Source organism: Saccostrea cucullata, unplaced genomic scaffold (assembly GCF_032062105.1).
Source record: "Saccostrea cucullata isolate Sc308-1 unplaced genomic scaffold, CSIRO_AGI_Scuc_v1 ctg1085, whole genome shotgun sequence".
Taxonomy (NCBI): Eukaryota; Metazoa; Mollusca; class Bivalvia; order Ostreida; family Ostreidae; genus Saccostrea; species Saccostrea cuccullata.
In genome coordinates this window covers 97,372-118,145 of record NW_026921233.1, presented here as the reverse complement: position 1 = coordinate 118,145, position 20,774 = coordinate 97,372, and the positions used below count along the sequence as shown (strand labels likewise).

The 20,774-nt window shown below is 36.0% G+C and overlaps 2 protein-coding genes across 2 annotated transcripts; both read left to right on the top strand.

Annotated features, from left to right (window-relative positions):
* Window positions 1–4,650, top strand: LOC134259532 (solute carrier family 22 member 4-like). The gene is made up of 8 exons (XM_062742117.1): window positions 1–349; window positions 905–1,326; window positions 1,551–1,781; window positions 2,101–2,235; window positions 3,197–3,279; window positions 3,581–3,704; window positions 4,107–4,179; window positions 4,264–4,650. The coding sequence occupies exons 1-8, from the start codon at window positions 8–10 to the stop codon at window positions 4,414–4,416; spliced, it is 1,563 nt and encodes a 520-aa protein (XP_062598101.1). The 5' UTR covers window positions 1–7; the 3' UTR covers window positions 4,417–4,650.
* A 4,911-nt stretch (window positions 4,651–9,561) lies between these two features.
* On the top strand, window positions 9,562–16,931 carry LOC134259531 (solute carrier family 22 member 4-like). The gene is made up of 8 exons (XM_062742116.1): window positions 9,562–9,906; window positions 10,453–10,874; window positions 11,716–11,946; window positions 12,263–12,397; window positions 13,504–13,586; window positions 15,438–15,561; window positions 15,972–16,044; window positions 16,131–16,931. The coding sequence occupies exons 1-8, from the start codon at window positions 9,565–9,567 to the stop codon at window positions 16,281–16,283; spliced, it is 1,563 nt and encodes a 520-aa protein (XP_062598100.1). The 5' UTR covers window positions 9,562–9,564; the 3' UTR covers window positions 16,284–16,931.
* Window positions 16,932–20,774: the final 3,843 nt, after the last annotated feature.

Genomic DNA, 20,774 nt, shown 5'->3' with positions numbered 1-20,774 from the left:
GCCCGACATGAAGACAGTCAGTGAGTATCTGGAGAACGTGCTAGAGGAGACGGGTGGATTTGGGAAGTTCCAGGTCCTTCTTCATGGCAGCATTCTCTTCAGTAAAGTGTCCATTACTTGGAGTCTCCTCATCATGGCGTTCGCTGGGGCTGCTCCTGATTGGTGGTGTGTCTACTCCAACACGACCGATGTCCATTCTACCGTGAACTACAGCAGCATATCAAACACGACCATGACGTCACCGGCCCATGACGTGTTTCTAGCGTCTAAGACATGCTCACCGCCTATAAACGGATCAAGCTGCCAAGCCTTCGTCTTCGACGACAGCATGAGGACAATCATCAGCGAGGTTAATTTCTTTTCATAGCGATTAAAATTCTGTCATTCTTAAACGAATTGTCTAATCTGCACTGTCCTAATTATAGATCAGATTTATGCATGCATTTGTTATGAGTCAGTTGGAATCAGGAATCCATTGTTTTTATTATATGCCCTCGTACACAGAATGCATAAACAACAGAATAGAATTATTAAAACAATGTGATCAGGAGATATGTTTTGTACAAAATTTTGATTTTGTAAGCATTCCATTTTGAAAGGGTCTCGAGAGCATCCAAAATTACGAAGGGCGTGGTAATAACCAATCGATCATCTTTTGCAGTGTAAAAGACACATTTTGAATTCATGTGCAGGAGCAGACTGAAGCCTAAATGAATCCTTCACAATTTTCAATAATTGCTGTAATTTACTTGTGATAGTGCAAAGATGTAAAGAGGGCTGTCACTCAAGTTTCATTTTTTTTTTTCATTTTTAAAAAGTTTTTATCCAACTGAGATTCGATTAGTTAGGTTGTTTCTTCGAACAATTCATAGCAATTAGAACACTATGCTCTAATATTTTTCAGTGGGGATTGATCTGCGACAAAAAATGGGTGACAGCAACCGTTTCTTCGGTACAAATGGCGGGTCTTCTCATTTCCGGTTTTCTGGGTGGACAGCTGGCGGATCTGCTGGGGCGGAAGCCGACATTTTTCGTGTCGCTTTTCATTTTAGCTGCCTCTAATATTGTGGCTGGTTTTTCCCAGTCCTGGTTGATGTTTGCTGTGATCCGTTTTATCATCGGACTGGGATGTGGGGCGTATCTCACCGTATTCTACACATTCTCTGTGGAGTTCACACCAACTAAATTTCGTCCCATCCAGTTAGCTATTCCTGATTGGTCAATCTGGGCCGCCTTGTTGGGACTTTGCTCCTATCTGTTGAAGGACTGGAGTAGTTTACATATTCTTACCGGAGTTTTGACTGGTCTCAGTCTTTTGTCGTGGTGGTGAGTCCGTGATGTTTGCTTTAATATTCTTAAAAAAATGTAAAACTTGTTGCAAGTATATAATTCATATTGTTACTGTGAATTTATATGTTGAGATTAATTCACAATTTTACAACATGAGAAAAAGATAGATTTACAGACGTAATTTCTAATGAAAATTGTATAATATCCAATATTTAGAAAAGAGTCTTCAAATTTATTTTACTTTTCATTTCAACTCACAGGATTGTTCCAGAGAGTTTCCGATGGTTAGTGTCACATGACAAATTGGCCGAGGCAGACAGGGTTATCAAGAAAATTGCTCACATGAACAACCATCCCAAACCCGATCTGAATAAACTCCAAGCCGTCCTTGAGTCGGATAGCACGTTTCAAGGAGACAGAAAATATACATTTTTGGAATTGTTCCGAAATCGAACACTTTTGATTAACACTGCATTTGCTGGCGTCGCTTGGTAAGTTGCCTCTTGGTAATTGAGATAACTTATGCTTCAATGTAAAATTGATAAATGTTCACAAAGTAATGAACTATCTAGAATTTTTCAATAAATAGATATTTGAGATAGCGAACGCTGACCATTCTCCCGAATCTTGCAAACAATACGAAACACAATCAGAGCTAAAACACGGGCCCCTGAAAACGTGAAAAATACTAAAATAACTTCCTCAGTCTTAAACTTAAAACATTGATACAACTGAGCAATACAAATTTTATTTTTTATAATTCAGAGACAGAGGTATATTCCTTATTTATTTCTATATATAATCTTATAGGTTCTCCTGTGGTTATGCCTACTATGCCATTTCCTATAGTGTGGACCAACTCTCAGGAAATCTCTACCTCAACATGTTTCTTCTTAGTGTCATCGACATTCCCGCTCTTATGAGCATTTGGTACCTCAGTAACCGGTACGTATTCAGTAATAAATAAGTACCTCAGTAACTGGTAAGTAATGAGAAACCAACAATTACCTCAGGAATCGGTCCGTATTCATTGATCTATAAGTACCTCAGTAACCGGTATGTATTCAGTAATCAATAAAAACCTCGGTAACCGGTACGTATTCAGTCAACAGTTGGTACCTCAGTTAAACCGGTACATATTCAGTAACCGATAAAGTAACCGGTATGTAGTTAATAACCAATAAGTTCCTCGGTAACAAATATGTATTGAGTAACCGATAAATACCTCAGTAACCGGTAAGTATTCAGTAAGTGATAAGTAACTCAGGCATTCAGTAACCAATAAGTACCTCAATAACCAGTAAGTACAGTAATTCATATGTATTCAATAATCGATAAGTACCTCAGCTTTTATTAACCTATATATATAGGTACCTCAGTAAAAAGAATATATATGATTACCGAAAGTACCTCAATAAACGGTATGTATCTATGCAGTAACCGATTTATACCTCAGTAACCTTCAGTATTCTGTAAAATACCTCAGTATCCGGTTATAAGTAAAAATACACTAGTATCTGATTTTAAGTTCTAAATATACTGAAAGACCTTCAGTTGCATGTCCCTATTTCAAACTCTTCATCATTTGTCATTTACTATCTAATATGTGGTTCACTATGATTTTATTTCATCTATAAGGACATCGGAATTTTGATATCTTTGTTTCATCAACTTGTTTGTCAATAGCTTTGCCTCGCTTTAGAAATTGTTTCTCCTTTTACGTAGAGCTGGCTCTTAAGTATCGAATCAACTGGAGACAAAAACCTTACATGCAGATAATAGGGGTATATGAACATGTATTATAATATTGATACATACATGTAAGTAAGGGAAGTTGAAGATAATCCTTATGGCGTTTCAGTAATTAAGATAGAAGTTGTGAATCTTCGTCTCTTTCATATTTCAGTATCGGCCGTAGATGGACCTGTCTTGGTTACTTTGTGATTGGATCTCTAGCTTGTCTGGGCGTGGCCGTATCTCAAATGATAGGTAAGCCACTTTAATTGTAAAAATATTTTACGGGTTTTTGTGTCTGTACACATTTCAAACCCAATGAAGACACACTGCGGAAATCCCTCTCTCTCTCTCCCCCTTGTTTATTGTATCTATCATTATTATCTGACAATGAAAAAGCAGGGTTATTGACTATGTACTTCTGTACGCCAGTGTGTCCATATCATACACACAGTGAACTTTCATAAGGGGGGATATGGAATGAATACTAAGAATACTGTGTGGCCAAGATTGTTATATGAAAAGGAATTGATAAGCTTTAAATCTTTGTTTATAGATGTGGAAAAAGACCTCCAGAAAAATCTTATTAATGGATTTGCTCTGGCGGCCAAGTTTGGTGTTTCTGCTTCTTGGGCCGCCATTATGGCCTTCACAACGGAAGTGTATCCCACTGTCGTCAGGTAACGTACCCGGATACTCGGTTTGAACACTCAGCATGTCTGATTTGAAGCTTGCCTCTGTCACTCGGCTTGACGATTGTACATTTGCCCGTTCGAATAGGTGACATCGATTTGAAAGAATGATATTACATATTCAGATATCGCTAAAAACATGTTCCTTTGGTACTTTGATGCATGTTGACAAGAACAGAGTTTGGGTGAAGAGACTTAAAATATTCAATTCAAAATTAAGACCAAAGACGTCTTGGTTAGATAGAAATTTTGAGATCTAAATGGCAGAAACGTTAGTCATGTTGAGACTATGAATAACATGCCACTTTCTAAAATGATACTCATGATTGATAAGACCTCAACATGAATTCAGATCTATAGTTCCTGAGCATTTCTTATTTCTACTAACAGGAACATCGGCTATGGAACGCAGAACTCTATTTCACGGGTAGGAGCTCTGATAGCCCCACAACTGGTTCTGGTGGTGAGTTAAACAGATATTCTAGAAGATTTATCTCCATACCCTGTACATAGACCATATATGTCTGACTCGTCTTCTTTTTTTCAGAACAAAGAGACCCCAGGGGTTATGTACATCATTTGTTTTATTGTAACCCTGGTATCAGCCATCATGTGTCTTTTGTTGAAAGAGACAAAGAACAAAACGATCGGAGACAATTTGGAGGTTTCGGTAAAGCGGAAGTCGGACGATCGTGTGTGATACAGTTGAATTATGGGAGAATAAGTGATACAGTGGAATTATGGGAGCACAGAGGGGGTGAAAAGAAGGATCTGAGCATTGGACGCATGCGCACAGCAATGATATTATCGCCTTACACAATGTTGGATCAAGCATTGGTGCAAAATTACTCATTTAAGTATTATTTGTCAAAAATACTCTATATCAAGATTTTGAGACGTGTAGTACTAGTGCCCATGCAGGCAAGTAGTATCATTTTTGCGGCCAGTCGTAAAAAATGACTAATTTAAAAAAATTAATTATCATGATTTAACTTTGCTTCAACAAAAACTAAGGGATCAACGGCCGACATTTTCAATGGTAAAATATTAATTTTGGTAAAAAAGGCCAGCTTCATTCCCTGTACTGATTTACTAATAGTATATGTGCCTAGAACTTCTGAATGTTAAACGTTGAGGTTGATACCCTCGATAGCAACATACAAAGTATACAAATACATTATCCGTCTGTTATACAATCATTATGACATTATAACACTTATCTAAATACCTAAATAAATTAGGTTTCAACCATACAACTACAATAGCTTCCAACCATACAACTACATTAGCTGTCAACCATACAACTACACTCTCTGCCAACAATTCAACTACATTAGGTTTAAACCATACAACTACATTAGCTTTCAACCATTCAACTATACATTAGCTTTCAACAATTCAACTACATTAACTTTCATGCAACCATACAGCTATACTAAATTTCAACCATATAACTATTTATCGAGTAAACAGTTAATAGAGATTAAAAAGAGATGAACATTTATGATTTCTTACCACATACTATGATTGCATATATTTTATATTAGTCTGTCATATTTTTAGACCTTTTTAATAAACTAACTGTAATTAAAAACAGGATTGTTTTCATTGTGTGTTCTAACTACGAAACACAATTAAAATGGTTCCTATGTTGTTAATCCAGTGTAAAGGAAAATCTCAGGTGATAAACCGATTCCAAAATAGTCTTGTTGGAGGGGTTTCTGTTGTAATATGTATTAATTAAAATCCGTTTGGGTTTTATACGGACGATACGTTTACAACATGTGTCAGAGTTCGTCGCCCATTGATGGATACTTATTTATTCAACCTGTCAAAATACCTAACAATATAAGCTGCATTCAACCGGGCAGTTATATACTCAGCTGCAAATAGATTAACCTTGATCTGTAAGCTAAAATATACGTAGCTCCAATGTTGCAGTTATTGTATGCTATACACTTTGTAGTACTATATCATAAAAGTCCCGACTCAATCAAAGATGAACGAAGAAAAAGAGTTGAAGGTTTATGACAGACACATATAATTGTGTGGCTTGCACAGTGTTGTACACTTAAGCTGGGGCTTTTGCTGAAGTTAAAGGACACATTAATTAACACAACGTGGCCATTTACTTTCCTCTCTAGCCGTTCACATCAGAATTAATATATCGTTTAGGGGATTCTAGTTGTAATTATGTGAAGAATTAACAAGAGCCTACTGAGCTCACCTGAGTCAATCTGAAATAGGGTTACTAAGTCCTGGGGGAATAAAAAAGAAAGAATTACCCTATTGTTACCTCCCTTACTAATCTAGCAATACACCATAATCACTATATACAGTGTATGGAGTTTATGTCTCCCATTTGATTGGACAAACATGGGAACTTCTACTTGAACAATATAAAAAACAAGGCAAACTATTGACAAAAAAGGTGATGATACAAGGATATCAACAGTCCTGTTTACAGCCAAAATTTCATGTTTACATTTTAAAAATATTTTCCCTTATGACACTTTGCAAATTAGAAGACTTCATTTTCTCATGTACTAACATGGATTAGTATGAATACATGTATCTCCACGTCATAATACTTGACGTCAAAACTATAGTGCAAACTGTTTTGCTTAAAAAAGACAGATGCATGGCGTAAATTGTGGCGACTCATAAAAAATGTAAATATAAGAAATAATATAAATACATGTTGTATAAGAAATGAATTTAATTTTTGAAGATTCATGAGGAACATGAACTACAACGCTTCACGTCTGCATATTTCAAGTGTTGTAGTTCATGTCCTCAAGAAACTTCAAGAAATAAATTCATTTCCTGTATATAAACCCTAACTTTGTTGTTAATTGCAATATAAGATTAAGTCGAGTGATAGCTGACGTGTTAAACAAATTGATAGACCATTAATTTCACACTGAATTGTCTAGGATTTCCCCCTTACCCGACTGGATTCATGACAAGGAGTATACGGACGGGTGTGATCGGACGACAGAGGAATACTCCTCCAGATCACTTGATTCCACCTTCCATGATTTTGGACATATGCTCTGCTCTCAGTTTGTATTGTTCCATTGATGTTTTTGTTTGATGGCTGTTCTTTATTTCCAAACATCATTCCGTCGCCAGGGTCCTTAAATAATAACCCATATATTGAAAATTCATTGAAATGGGCGCAATTTTTCACATGAGCTGACGACGTTAACACATTTCAGAATTTGACGGTATACTCCAATGATTTCTGAAAAGGTTTTCATGGTTGTGTGCATTTTTTTTACTTGAAACCTGGCACACATAAAAGCAGAAACCGCTTATAAAAGTAAAATAACTTGTTTTTGTTGGACATCTTTAAAAGAAATCACTGCAAAATACAACATTAATTTCTGTTTAACACAGCGTGTAGCTCAGTTGTGACCCTAGTTTCTTTAAAGTGTAAACAGGGTGGAGGATGAATTACTTTTTATTTTTTCTCCAATAGCTTGAATAACATCAGTAGGTTACCCCTTCTTTACAAAGATGCAGTGCTAATCAGGCTGTACATTTCCATCAGAAAAAGGTCAGGTATGTAAATGTCTAAGTGTCACTAACGTATGTAAAATCGAGGAACCTCCCTCTTAAAAAATTAAGAAATGCTAACATTTTTGTAAAGATAAGTTTTATAAACTTATGAAATATTTCTGTGTTTGTTATGAAGAATGACATCCATGAACAAGTTTAGAACAGAAGAGGTTAAATGTACTTGTCCATGAGAGCGAGGGGGGTCTAAATCCTAGGGGAAATGCTTCTTTAGATTCGTACTTAAAAGAAACAAGAAGAAAGGCAAAATTGCACTGTGGTAAAATACGCCATTGACGTAATTTTTAACATAATGCAAGAAATTACAGTTTTTATTAACGAATATTCTTAAATAAGGTGAGATTAAAGAATGTTTTCCAGAGAATGTTAAATCTGAAAAAGATAATGACAAAATAAATCCATGTACTACAAAATATACATGTATATGAATTTTTAAAGAAACTAAATGCAAACGAATAGCTCTGTTAAATAAATTCTATAAAATGAATCTCTGCATCAAGAAATACTACATGTAGTCCCAAATATGTTACATATCTATTGTGTAGGAAATTAACATAGAGTATTTACTGAAATACGAGACTTTGACCCATGCGTGCACGGGCGTGCACGGGTTAACAATGTTGTGAATGCATCCATGTGCATATTGGACATTTACAAAATAGATTCATCGACACATTCATATTGTAAGATACCACCGAAATAAACAATGAGTGTCAGTATAATTCTGGTTGTTGTTTTTTTTTTTTTTTTTTTTTTTTTTTGAGGGGGGGGGGGGGGTTACCAGTATATTTTATTTATATTTCTGTTGTAAAATTGTTGCGTAGTGCAGCATGGGTTTAACAACCCCCAACCCCCACCCCCAGTTAGCTATAAATGAAGTCGTGAGTTCAAATCACGCCAAAGCTTACATAAATTTCAGCTTTTAAGAAAAGAAATTATGGATATTTATTGAATATATGACAACAGAAAAGAATTAAGCACTTCTGATACATATCAAGCAAAGTAATGAAAATGAAGAATTGTGCTAAGCTGGTATTTTTACACAATCAGTTATTAAACTAAAGCTGTAACACTTTTAACACTACAAGTACGCAGTCACGTATAATGTGGGAAAGCAGGTTGGCTCCCTCCCCACTTTTGTAAGAATAAGTTTCAAATAAGGGAAACTTAGTAAAGTGGGGAAAAATTGGTACTGAAAGAAGTTGCACCAATGTGTCTAAAAACGATTCAAAGAAAACAAGCACACATGTACCTCATACTTGCCTACATTATCTAATGGAGACTTGGGAAAATGTTTTACCTCAGTAATCTAGTACTGTTTTGTTGTTCTTGAACTGTCAATTTATGCCTTAGAGGGTGTGCTTAAATATTATTTTCATAAGAAGCAAATGATTGTGAAACAAATACATCTTCTATTGAATTTCCAATAAGAGTCAAACAGGCTGGGGGACAATGGCCGTTTGTATTGTTCATCACTCGGAGCTCCTCGGGTGGCTCGTACCTCGCACACTAAGGTGTTCTACCATCTTGCTGAGTCAGTCATGTGATTTCATTTGAATTTCATTCAAATGTTATACTTTTGAAATTCGAGTTACTTTGTTGCACGTTCAACACCGCGTTCTTGCTTTTAAAGACTATTAACATATGGTTATTACACAAATAAAGAAACCCTTTCGAAGAACTTTAGGCGCAGCAGAATATGAAATGAGTGACAAGGCAGTTTTCGGCGGAGAGATGTATCGACTTGATGCGTATTAATTACACCACCTATCACATCCGAGGTCTTAATGGAGCGTAGCAGAGTCAATCGGCAATCCTCGGCTGACTCCGCTACATGTACGCTCCATTCAAACCTCGGATGTGACTAGTGGAGGAATACGCATCAGATTCTTACATTTTTCCGCCGGAAACTGCCTTGTCACTCATTTCATATTTCGCTCTGCATAACGTTCTTCGAAAATGTTTCTTAATTTGTGCAATTCTTTATCGTAAACAGGTTTTGATTACAGCCTCATGTTAGTAGGCTTTGAAATCAAGAACTAACTGTTGAGTGTGCCACAAAATAACTTCGATTTCAAATGTATTACATTTGAAAGAAATTCAAATAAGATCACATGACTAAATCAGCAAGATGGTAGAACACCTTTGACGTTCGAGGTTATTTGCTAGGTACGAGTCATCCGAGGAACTCCGAATGTAGCGGAGTCAGCCGAGGATTGCCGATTGATTGTTAATCCTCCTTTGTTATTTACAGACCGAGCCCGACATGAAGACAGTCAGCGAGTACCTAGAGAGCGTGCTCCAGGAGACGGGTGGATTTGGTAAGTTCCAGGTTCTCCTGTATGGCAGCATGCTCTTCAGCAAAGTGTCTATTACTTGGAGTCTCCTCATCATGGCGTTCGCTGGGGCTGCTCCTGATTGGTGGTGTGTCTACTCCAACACGACCGATGTCCATTCTACCGTGAACTACAGCAGCATATCGAACACGACCATGACGTCACCGGCCCATGACGTGTTTCTAGCGTCTAAAACATGCTCACCATCTATAAACGGATCAAGCTGCCAAGCCTTCCTATTCGACGACAGCATGAGGACAATCATCAGCGAGGTTGATTCTCTTTTCAAAACGATTAAAATACAGTCATTAATTCTTAAACGAAATGTCAAATCTGTACTGTCCTAATTATAGATCAGATTTATGCATGCGTGTGTCATGAGTTTGTTGGAATCAGTAATTCATTGTTTTTATTATATGTTTGTTTGGAACTGTACACAGAATGCACACACAACAGAACAGAATTATGATAACAATTTGATCACGGGATATATTTTGTACAAATTTTGATTTTATAAGCATTCCATTTTGAAATGATCTAGAGAGCATCTAAAATTTCAAATAGCGTGGTAATAAGCGATCAACCTTCTTTTGCAATGTAACAGACAGATCTATATTGAATTCATTTGCAGGAGCAGATTGAGGCAAAATCAATCCTTCACAACTTTCAATAATTGTTGTATGTGTCATAGTGCAAAGGTGTAAAGAAGGCTGTCAAGTTTCAACTTTTTCATCTTTAATCAATTTCATCAATAAGCTTTAAGAGATTCGAATCGTTAGGTTGTTTTTCATATCGTAGCATGCTCAAATATTTTTCAGTGGGGATTGATCTGCGACAAAAAATGGGTGACAGCAACCGTTTCTTCGGTACAAATGGCGGGTCTTCTCATTTCCGGTTTTCTAGGCGGACAGTTGGCGGATCTGCTCGGGCGGAAGATGACATTTTTCGTGTCGCTTTTCATTTTATCTGCCTCAAATATTGTGGCTGGATTTTCCCAGTCTTGGTTGATGTTTGCTGTAATCCGCTTTTTTATCGGAGTAGGATGTGGGGTGTACCTCACCGTAGTCTACACATTCTCTGTAGAGTTCACACCAACTAAATTCCGTCCCATCCAGTTTTGTATTCCTGATGTGTCAATCTGGGCCGCCTTGTTGGGGCTTTGCTCCTATCTGTTGAAAGACTGCAGTAGTTTACATATTCTTACCGGAGTTTTCACTGGTCTCAGTCTTTTGTCGTGGTGGTGAGTCCGTGATTTTTATGCCCCCGGATCGAAAGATCGGGGGTATATTGTTTTTGTCCTGTCTGTCTGTCTGTCTGTCTGTCTGTCTGTCCGTCTGTCTGTCTGTCTGTCTGTTTGTTTGTCCCCCAACTTTAACCTAGCCCATAACTATTGAGTGGTTGGGGCTATGGCTTTCATATTTCATAGGTGTGTTACTTGTGACATGACCTTTCTTTGGGTACCACCAAATTTGACCTCTTGACCTTGACCTGGGAGATTGACCTACTTTTACAAAAAAATACCAGAGTTTAACCTTGGCCATAACTTTTAAACAGTTGAAGTTAGGGCTTTCATCCTTCACATGTATATTCATTTTGACAAGACCTTTCAGACGGTAGAAATATTTTTGACCTTTTGACCTTGACGTAAGAGTTTGACCCACTTCTTAAAAACATTAACATTGGTCATAACTTTTGAACAGTTTAAAGTGGGGCTTTTATATTTCACAGGTGTAATTCTTGTAACAAGACCTTTCTCTGGGTACCACCATATTTGACCTCTTGACCTTGGAGTTTGACCTACTTTTACAAAAAAAAAAAAATACCAGACTGCCCAACTCAAAATTGTGTTACCACCGGGGGCATAGTGTTTCACAAACACATCTTGTTTAAAAATATGTAAAACTTGTTGCAAGTATATAATTCATGTTCTTACTGTGAATTCATATGTTGAGATTAATTCATAATTTTACAACGTGAGAAAAAGATAGATTTACAGACGTAATTTCTAATGAAAATTGTATAATTTATGATATTTAGAAAAGAGTCTTTTAATGTATTTTACTTTTCATTTCAACTCACAGGATTGTTCCAGAGAGTTTCCGATGGTTAGTGTCACATGACAAATTGGCCGAGGCAGATAGTGTTATCAAGAAAATTGCTCACATGAACAACCATCCCAAACCCGATCTTAATAAACTCCAAGCTGTCCTTGAGTCGGATAGCACGTTTCAAGGAGACAGAAAATATACATTTTTGGAATTATTCCGAAATCGAACGCTTTTGATTAACACTGCATTTGCTGGCGTCGCTTGGTAAGTTGCCCCTTGACTGCTTGGAAATAGAGATAACTTATGCTTCAATGTAAAATTGATAAAAGTAATGAACAATCTAGAATTTTTCAATAAATAAATTCTTGAGATAGCGAACGCTGTCCGTTCTCCCGAATCTTGCAAACAATACGAAACATAAAACACGGGACCCTGGAAACGTCAAAAATACTAATTTGGTGGACCAACTTCCTCAGTCTTACAATTAAAATATTGTTACAACTGAGCAATACAAATTTAATTTTTTATAATTCAAAGGCAGAGGTATATTCCTAATTTATTTCTATACATAATCTTGCAGGTTCTCCTGTGGTTATGCCTACTATGCCATTTCCTATAGTGTGGACCAACTCTCAGGAAATCTCTACCTCAACATGTTTCTTCTTAGTGTCATCGACATTCCCGCTCTTATGAGCATTTGGTACCTCAGTAACCGGTACGTGTTCAGTAATATATAAGTACCTCAGTAACCGGTACGTATTCAGATATATATATGTACCTCAGTAACCGGTACGTATTCAGTAATAAATAAGTACCTCAGTAACCAGTACGTATTTAGTAATAAATAAGTACCTCAGTAACCGGTACGTATTCAGTGATAAATAATTACCTTAGTAACTGGTAAGTATTCACTAATAAATAAGTACCTCAGTAACCGATAGGTATTCATTGATCCATAAGTACCTCAGTAGCTGTAACGTATTCAGTAATCAATAAGTACTTCGGTAACCGTTACGTATTTAGTCAACAATCGGTACCTCGGTTAAACCTGTGCATATTCAGTAACCGAAAAAGTACTAGTAACCGTTACGTAGTTGCTAACAATAAGTTCCTCGGTAACAAATATGTATTGAGTAACCGATAAATACCTCAGTAACTGGTAAGTATTCAGTAAGTGATAAGTAACTCAGGCATTCAGTAACCAATAAGTACCTCAATAACCAGTAAGTACAGTAATTCATACATATTCAATAATTAATAAGTACCTCAGCTTTTATTAACCTATATACATGTATAGGCACCCAGTAAAAAGAAAGTTTATGATAACCGAAAGTACCTCAACAAACGGTATGTATATAATATGCAGTAACCGATAGATACCTCAGTAACCTTCAGTATTCTGTAAAATATCCGGTTATAAGTAAAAATACCCTAGTATCTGATTTTAAGTTCCAAATATACTGAAAGACATTCAGTTGCATGTCCCTATTTCAAACTGTTCATCATTTGTCATTTACTATCTAATATGTAGTTCACTATGATTTTATTTCATCTATAAGGACCTCGGAATTTTGATATCTTTGTTTTATCAACTTGTTTGTCAATAGCTTGGCCTCGTTTTAGAAATTGTTTCTCCTTTTACGTATAGCTGGCTCTTCAGTAACGAATCAACTGGAGACAAAAACCTTATATGCAGATAATAGGGGTACATGAACATGTATTATAATATTGATAGATAAGTTAGGGAAGTTGAAGATAATCCTTATGGCGTTTCAGTAATTAAGATAGAAGTAGTGAATGTTCGTCTCTTTCATATTTCAGTATCGGCCGTAGATGGACCTGTCTTGGATACTTTGTGATTGGATCTCTCGCTTGTCTGGGCGTGGCCGTATCTCAAATGATAGGTAAGCCACCTTAATTGTAAAAAAATAAATATTTTACGGGTTTTCGTGTCTGTGCGATTTTGTGTACACATTTCAAACCCAATGAAGACACATTGCGGAAATCTCTCTCTCTCTCTCTCTCCCCTTGTTTGTTCTATCTATCAATATTATCTGACAATGAAACAGCAGGGTTATTGACTATGTACTTCTGTAAGCCGGTGTTTCCATAACATGCACACAGTGATGACTTCTCACATGCTGCAAACGAGGCGGCCAGGAGCTTATTGATTTAGTGCTCATCAGGTCAAAAGGACATACATACTCATGTACGTAGTACTGTTGATAGTATCATAGAGAAACAATTGGACAACCAAACTTGCCATAGAGATGCAAGGTACAGAGAATAATAATCAATGTCAGTGAGTATACATGCATAAGAATACAACAAATATAGCACATAAAATTGTCATACTAAATTGTTCCCAAATGACTTTCCAATATGCGGCCACAGGAGTACTCCCTAGGTCGCTAAAGCAAGAATCTACATATTAGGATCAGAATATCGGTAAAGCTAAACGAGGTTCATTCATGAGTGTAATGTAAAAATGGCCGTTAATTTGTATGGCATATAAGTATTAGTCCACATGCTTTAATACAATCTGGACAAAAAGAACGTACTACAATTTCTTTTCAAGACGAAGAGTTATCAATTATTACAGTGGAACATTAGCAGCATAATGATGTATGATTCGATTTTTTAAATATTCATTGTATCATTTTTTTAAAGTTAATTTTCAATATTTTCAATGCTTTTACGATGAATATTTAATTTTTAAATGACCATTAGAAGTACTGTATGTGATGCAAGAAAAGGGTTAATGTTAAATTTTACAAGATTTAGATTTTTTATGAACTTGGATTTTTTTTCTTGTCAAATTGAATTCAACTTTATCCAGAATAAAACAGAAAATTTGCAGTGATGAACGCTTTCATTCCAAAAAGACAAGATGTTTCTGTGAAACACTATGCGCCCGTCGGCAACAAAGTTCGAAAAACCAATTTTAGCATATAGTAAAGGTCACAAGGTCATTGATCTTGGTGTCATTGAAAGAAAGTAATAAGTGGAGTATGCATACCAAATATGAAGTACCTATCCCAAATGGTTCAAAAGTTATGGCAAAGGTTTAAAAAGGCTATTTTTAGCTATACATGTAGGTCACAGTCAAGGCACAAGGTCATTGACCTTGGTGCCATTTCAAAGAACTTAATAAGTTGAATAAGCATTCCAAATATAAAATCTCTTACTCCTCTGATTCAAAAGTTATGGCAACAGTTCGAAAAAGCTATTTTTAGCATATAGGTCACAGTCTAGGTCACAGGGTCATTGACCTTGATGTCATTTGAAAGAGTTTTAGTGGATTATGCATACCGAATATAAAGTCTGTATCTCTCATGGTTCAAAAGTTTTGGCGAAGGTTAAAGCTGACAACAAACAAACAGATAAACAGACAGACAGGACAAAAACAATATATGTCCCGATCTATCGATCGGGGCGCATAATAATCCTGCCCCCCTTTTGAAAAAAAGATATTATAGAACGTACGTTTAATGCATCATTGGGTGCTGCAAGTAGCAAGGGAGAGTGGGAGACTTGTCAGTATAAGCTCTGTCATAGATGTGTTCTTAAAATAAAATCGCCAATCAAGGTGTTATCTTCCTTATGGCATCTAATGTCTCTGAAATCGGTTTAATTTTCTTGTTTTATAAACTTTCATAAAGGGGGGGGGGGGTATGGAATGAATACTAAGAATACTGTGTAGCCAAGATTGTTATATGAAAAAGAATTGCTAAGCATTAACTCTTTGTTTATAGATGTGGAAAAAGACCTCCAGAAAAATCTCATTAATGGATTTGCTCTGGCGGCCAAGTTTGGTGTTTCTGCTTCTTGGGCCGCCATTATGGCCTTCACAACGGAAGTGTATCCCACTGTCGTCAGGTAACGTACCCGGATACTCGGTTTGAACACTCAGCATGTCTGATTTGAAGCTTGCCTCTGTCACTCGGCTTGACGATTGTGCATTTGCTCGTTCGAATAGGTGATATCACGTTATCAATTTGAAAGAATGATATCACCTATTCAGATATCGCTAAAAACATGTCCCTTTGGTACTTTGATACATGTTGACAAGAACAGAGTTAGGATGAAGAGACTTAAAATATTCAATTGAAAATTAAGACCATGGACGTCTTGGTTAGATAGAAATTATGAGATCTAAATGGCAGAAATGTTAGTCATGATAAGACAATGAATAACATGCCGCTTTCTAAAATGATACTCATAACTGATAAGAGCTCAACATGAATTCAGATCTGTAGTTCCTGAGCATTTCTTATTTCTACTAACAGGAACATCGGCTATGGAACGCAGAACTCTATTTCACGGATAGGAGCTCTGATAGCTCCACAACTGGTTCTGGTGGTGAGTTAAACAGATATACTAGAAGATTTATCTCCATACCCTCTACATAGACCATATATGTCTGACTCGTCTTCTTCTTTTTTCAGAACAAAGAGACCCCAGGGGTTATGTACATCATTTGTTTTATTGTAACCCTGGTATCAGCCATCATGTGTCTTTTGTTGAAAGAGACAAAAGACAAAACGATCGGAGACAATTTGGAGGTTTCGGTAAAGCGGAAGTCGGACGATCGTGTGTGATACAGTTGAATTATGGGTGCATAAGTGATACAGTGGAATTATGGGAGCACAGAGGGGGTGGAGAGAAGGATCTGAGCATTTGACGCATGCGCGCATCAATGATATTATCGCGTTACACAATGTTGGATCAAGCATTGGCCCAAAATTACTCATATAAGTATTATTTGTCAAAATTACTCTATATCAAGATTTTGAGACGTGTAGTACTAGTGCCCATGCAGGCAGGTAGTATCATTTTTGAAAGCGGCCAGCCGTAAAAAATGACAATCTTTAAAAAATTTAATTATCATGATTTAACTTTGCTTCAACAAAAACTAAGGGATCAACGGCCGACATTTTCAATGGTAAAAAATTAATTTTGGTAAAAAAGGGCAGCGTCATTCCCTGTGCTGATCTACTGATAGTATGTGCCTAGTATTTCTGAATGTTAAGTGTTGAGGTTGATACCCTCGATAGCAACATGCAAAATATACAAATTAATACATTATCCGTCTGTCATACAATCATTATGACATTATGACACTTATCTAAATACCTAAATAAATTAGGTTTCAACCATACAACTACATTAGCTTCCATGCAACCATACAACTACATTAGCTGTCAACCATACAACTACACTCTCTGCCAACAATTCAACTACATTAGGTTTAAAACCATATGGACATGACATTAATATACAAATATTTGAAGCTGTACATACATTTATAGCAGCAACAAAACGTTTTATATAAACACTGTCATATCCATATATAGATGTAATTTTTATTTGTTAGAAGTACTCCCAAACCGGTACTACTTTGTATTTTGTCTCCCCCTGTAATTTGCCCTTTTTGTTATTTTGTTCATTCTATTTTTCTCTTCTGTATAATTTTCTATATATGACTTTTTCTGGGTTTTTTTCTATGTTACTTTGTTCACTTTTGTTTGTGTTTTTTCTCTCTTCTTTTGTACATTCTTTTATTATCACTATTTGTTTTGTACCTTGACCTAAATGTAGGGAGAGGGCTAAAATAGGCTGCGCCTGCTGCCCAATCCTATTCACAATAACACCAGTGAATAAAATATTGTTTAAATTAAAACCATATAACTACATTAGCTGCATAGGCGTAGTCACAGGGGGGGCAGCGGGGGCACTAGCCCCCCTACTTTCAGATGTGGGGGGGCAAGAGTATGTCTGTGCCCCCCCACTTTTTAAAAGAAGAACAAAATCACAGCTATTTTCCCCAACATTACCTTTACTATAGGAAATATTCATTGAATGGATCCCCCCCACACTTTTTGACCCTTGTATAATTGGATTTGAAAGTAACTTGCCTTTGAAAAAGTTGGCCTCTAATTCAACTACATTAACTTTCAACCATACAACTATACTAAATTTCAACCATATAACTATTTATCGAGTAAACAGTTCATAGAGATTAAAAAGGGATACATATATTATTTCCTACCACATATTATGATTGCATATATTTCATATAACTCTGTCATATTTTTAGACCTTTTTAATAAACTAACTATAATTAAAAACAGGATTGTTTTCATTGTGTGTTCTAACTACGAAAAACAATTAAAATGGGTTCTATGTGTTGGAGGGGGTTCTGTTGTAGTACCGGTATGTAGGAATTCTGTTTGGGTTTTATAAGGACGATACATGTATAACTTGTGTCAGAATTCGTCGCCCATGGATGGATACTTATTTATTCAACCTGTCAAAATACCCAACGATATAGCTGCATTCACAAGGGCAGTTATATACTCAGCTGCAAATAGATTAACCTTGATCTGTAAGCTAAATATTATACGTAGCTTCAATGTTGTAGTCACTGTATGCTATACACTTGTTGTACTCTATCATAATTTAAAAGATGTTCCGACTCCATCAAAGATGTACGAAGAAAAAGTTGAAGGTTTATAACAGATATACATGTATTATAATTGTGTGGCTTGCCGTACAGTGTTTTTAAGCTCGGGCATGTTGCTGGGGTTTAAGGACACGTTAATTAACACATCATGGCCATTTACTTGCCTCTCTAAGCGTTCACAGCACAAGTAATCTATAGTTAATGGGGTTTTGGTTGTAATTATGTACAGAATTAAAAGAGCCTGCTGAGTTCACCTGAGTCAATCTGAAATAGGGTAACCAAGTCCTGGGCGCGGGGTACTAATTGTAGGTTTCGGTGTAAAATGAGAACAAAGATTAACAAATTGAAAGAGGAATATTGTCTATAACCGTTTGCTCTAACAGATATTTAAAAGAAATAAACGTAGAATCTTCACAAGTCTTATATTCCATAATCCTGGGCTCTGGTTCTATGCCATGTGCAAGACTATCTCTTTCTTCGAAAGGAATATTCTCCACTATTTCCTCATAATACTTGACATATATCTTTATTTAGAGCCCAAACTTGAGATACCTCTCTAGTGTTAATTTATGCTGTATATATATATTTCTGTCCAAATTTTCGTATACTTAATTTCTGAATAAAAAATTTTTGAGAATGATCACTTTTTTATCGTCACATTTTATATTTCACTGTCTTTTTTTCCCTGTTGATGGTTGGAAATTTTAGGCAGTACCCAAGGTTACTGATATCATCAGTTTTTGCAAAGAAGCTTTCTTTTTGGGACTGTATCTTCATTCCCAAAACACAAGATTTGAATAAAGGATAGGATAGGACACGAATATGTTTCCTCTCATGGTACATGATCAGTATGCTCAGTTACATAAAATTCTGGAAAATTTATATCTGTAACCATAACAAAAGAATCAAGAACCAAAAAGCGCGCGCCCAAAGAAAATAAACGGAAGATAACTCTAACTCGGTGCATACTGAATGTCAGCATGGTAAATATAAAGCGAGAAAAAAGACGTTAAAAATGATTTAATTTTCGCCTTTTTGTGGATTTTTATTAGGTTCAAGGCATGCACAACCTCAAAAAGGTTTGTTTTAATTAGTTTGGTAGTTATTTTCAATGCAAATCCTTTTGTATTCTTTAAAACCGCTTCGAATTCGGAGCGATTCTCATTCTGTAATTTTTTGCTACATTACGATAAAAAGATTATTTATACATGACTCTGATTGCGAGTGAATGGGAAGTGAGGGCTTGTCCTGACACATAGATTATTCTAAATACATGTTAGTGACAAACCATGGATAACGGTTTTTTTTTTATATAATTGTGTTTTTTTTTCAATCAGGTAAAATGAACCGTCTTTACCAAAGCATGTCTAATGACATTCATAGACGTCTTTCTTTGTAAGGCAGATCGACTTAATTTCAAGACATATCATTCATAAACGACTAATTATCGAAATGTCCATATTTTTTAGGGGCACTTTTTCATATACAGAATAATATAAAATGACATCCTAAAGAGACATATATTGCTTTATATTTACATTTCCAATGTCTTTGTCCGAGATAAAATTACCAAATGTAAATGTACTTTATTTCCCCATCAGTGTATTGGCGCGGTTCCAAAAAAACACGTGCAGGGCGGGACAAACAGCTAGACAGAAGCAGGGCTTTGTGCGCGTGGATTGGCCGAATCAAAGCATATAAATATAAGGAATAACTGTCAGATTTTTCAATTTCATGAAGATGATCAATCGATTGGCTTGCGTGATAATTTAATGCATAAATGCCTTCGGCGTTTATGCAAACTATCACGCAAGCCAATCGATTAATCACTTCATGAAATCGAAAAATAAGACAGTTATTCCTTAAATACAATACTCTCAAAATGCTTGTTTACCTTAAAAAGGGTGTAGATCTATATGTTTATGTTTATTCACCAATCAAGGGCCCACGGGGGGCATGAACAAATTATTACTATATGATAATATTGATTACAATTCTATATTATAGATGTATAATGTAACATGACTAGTGATTAGGTTTGACATTGAGAAGTGCATCACCACACTTGATCAAAAGCATAGAAAACCATAGGATGATAAAAAGAAAACACAATTTGATAAGTGTGATTCTTTTACTGAAAGGCCGATTGTTTCTCTGAACCAGGCGAGCTATTATTTTTGTGATGGTGTACGAAACTTCAAAGAATGGATTTTTTTCCTTCCTTGTGTCTTCCACATAAATTATTGAATCGTCAAAGCTGTAATGCTTTAATATAATTTTGATACACATATGTAGGTAGCAGAGCAAAAACGAGAGGCAAGATTCAAGGTCAATTATGAAATGTTTAATTTACGGTTGTCACATTGGGGGAGGAAACAAATTAAGAAAAAAAAACAGTAGAGAGCTGGAATCGATTAAAAATGTCAACACAGGAATGTGAAAACTATGGATCTTATACGAGGGGAGAGTCATTAACTTGAACAGTTCATATTTTTTATGGTGTCGGTGCGGCGATTTCAAAGCTGTTTTTAAATGACAGAAGAGACATGGCAGGTCTACACAAGATGCGTTTTTAAAACGCAATTACGTACAAATTTAAATAGCGAGTAAATATAGTTTAAAAGTG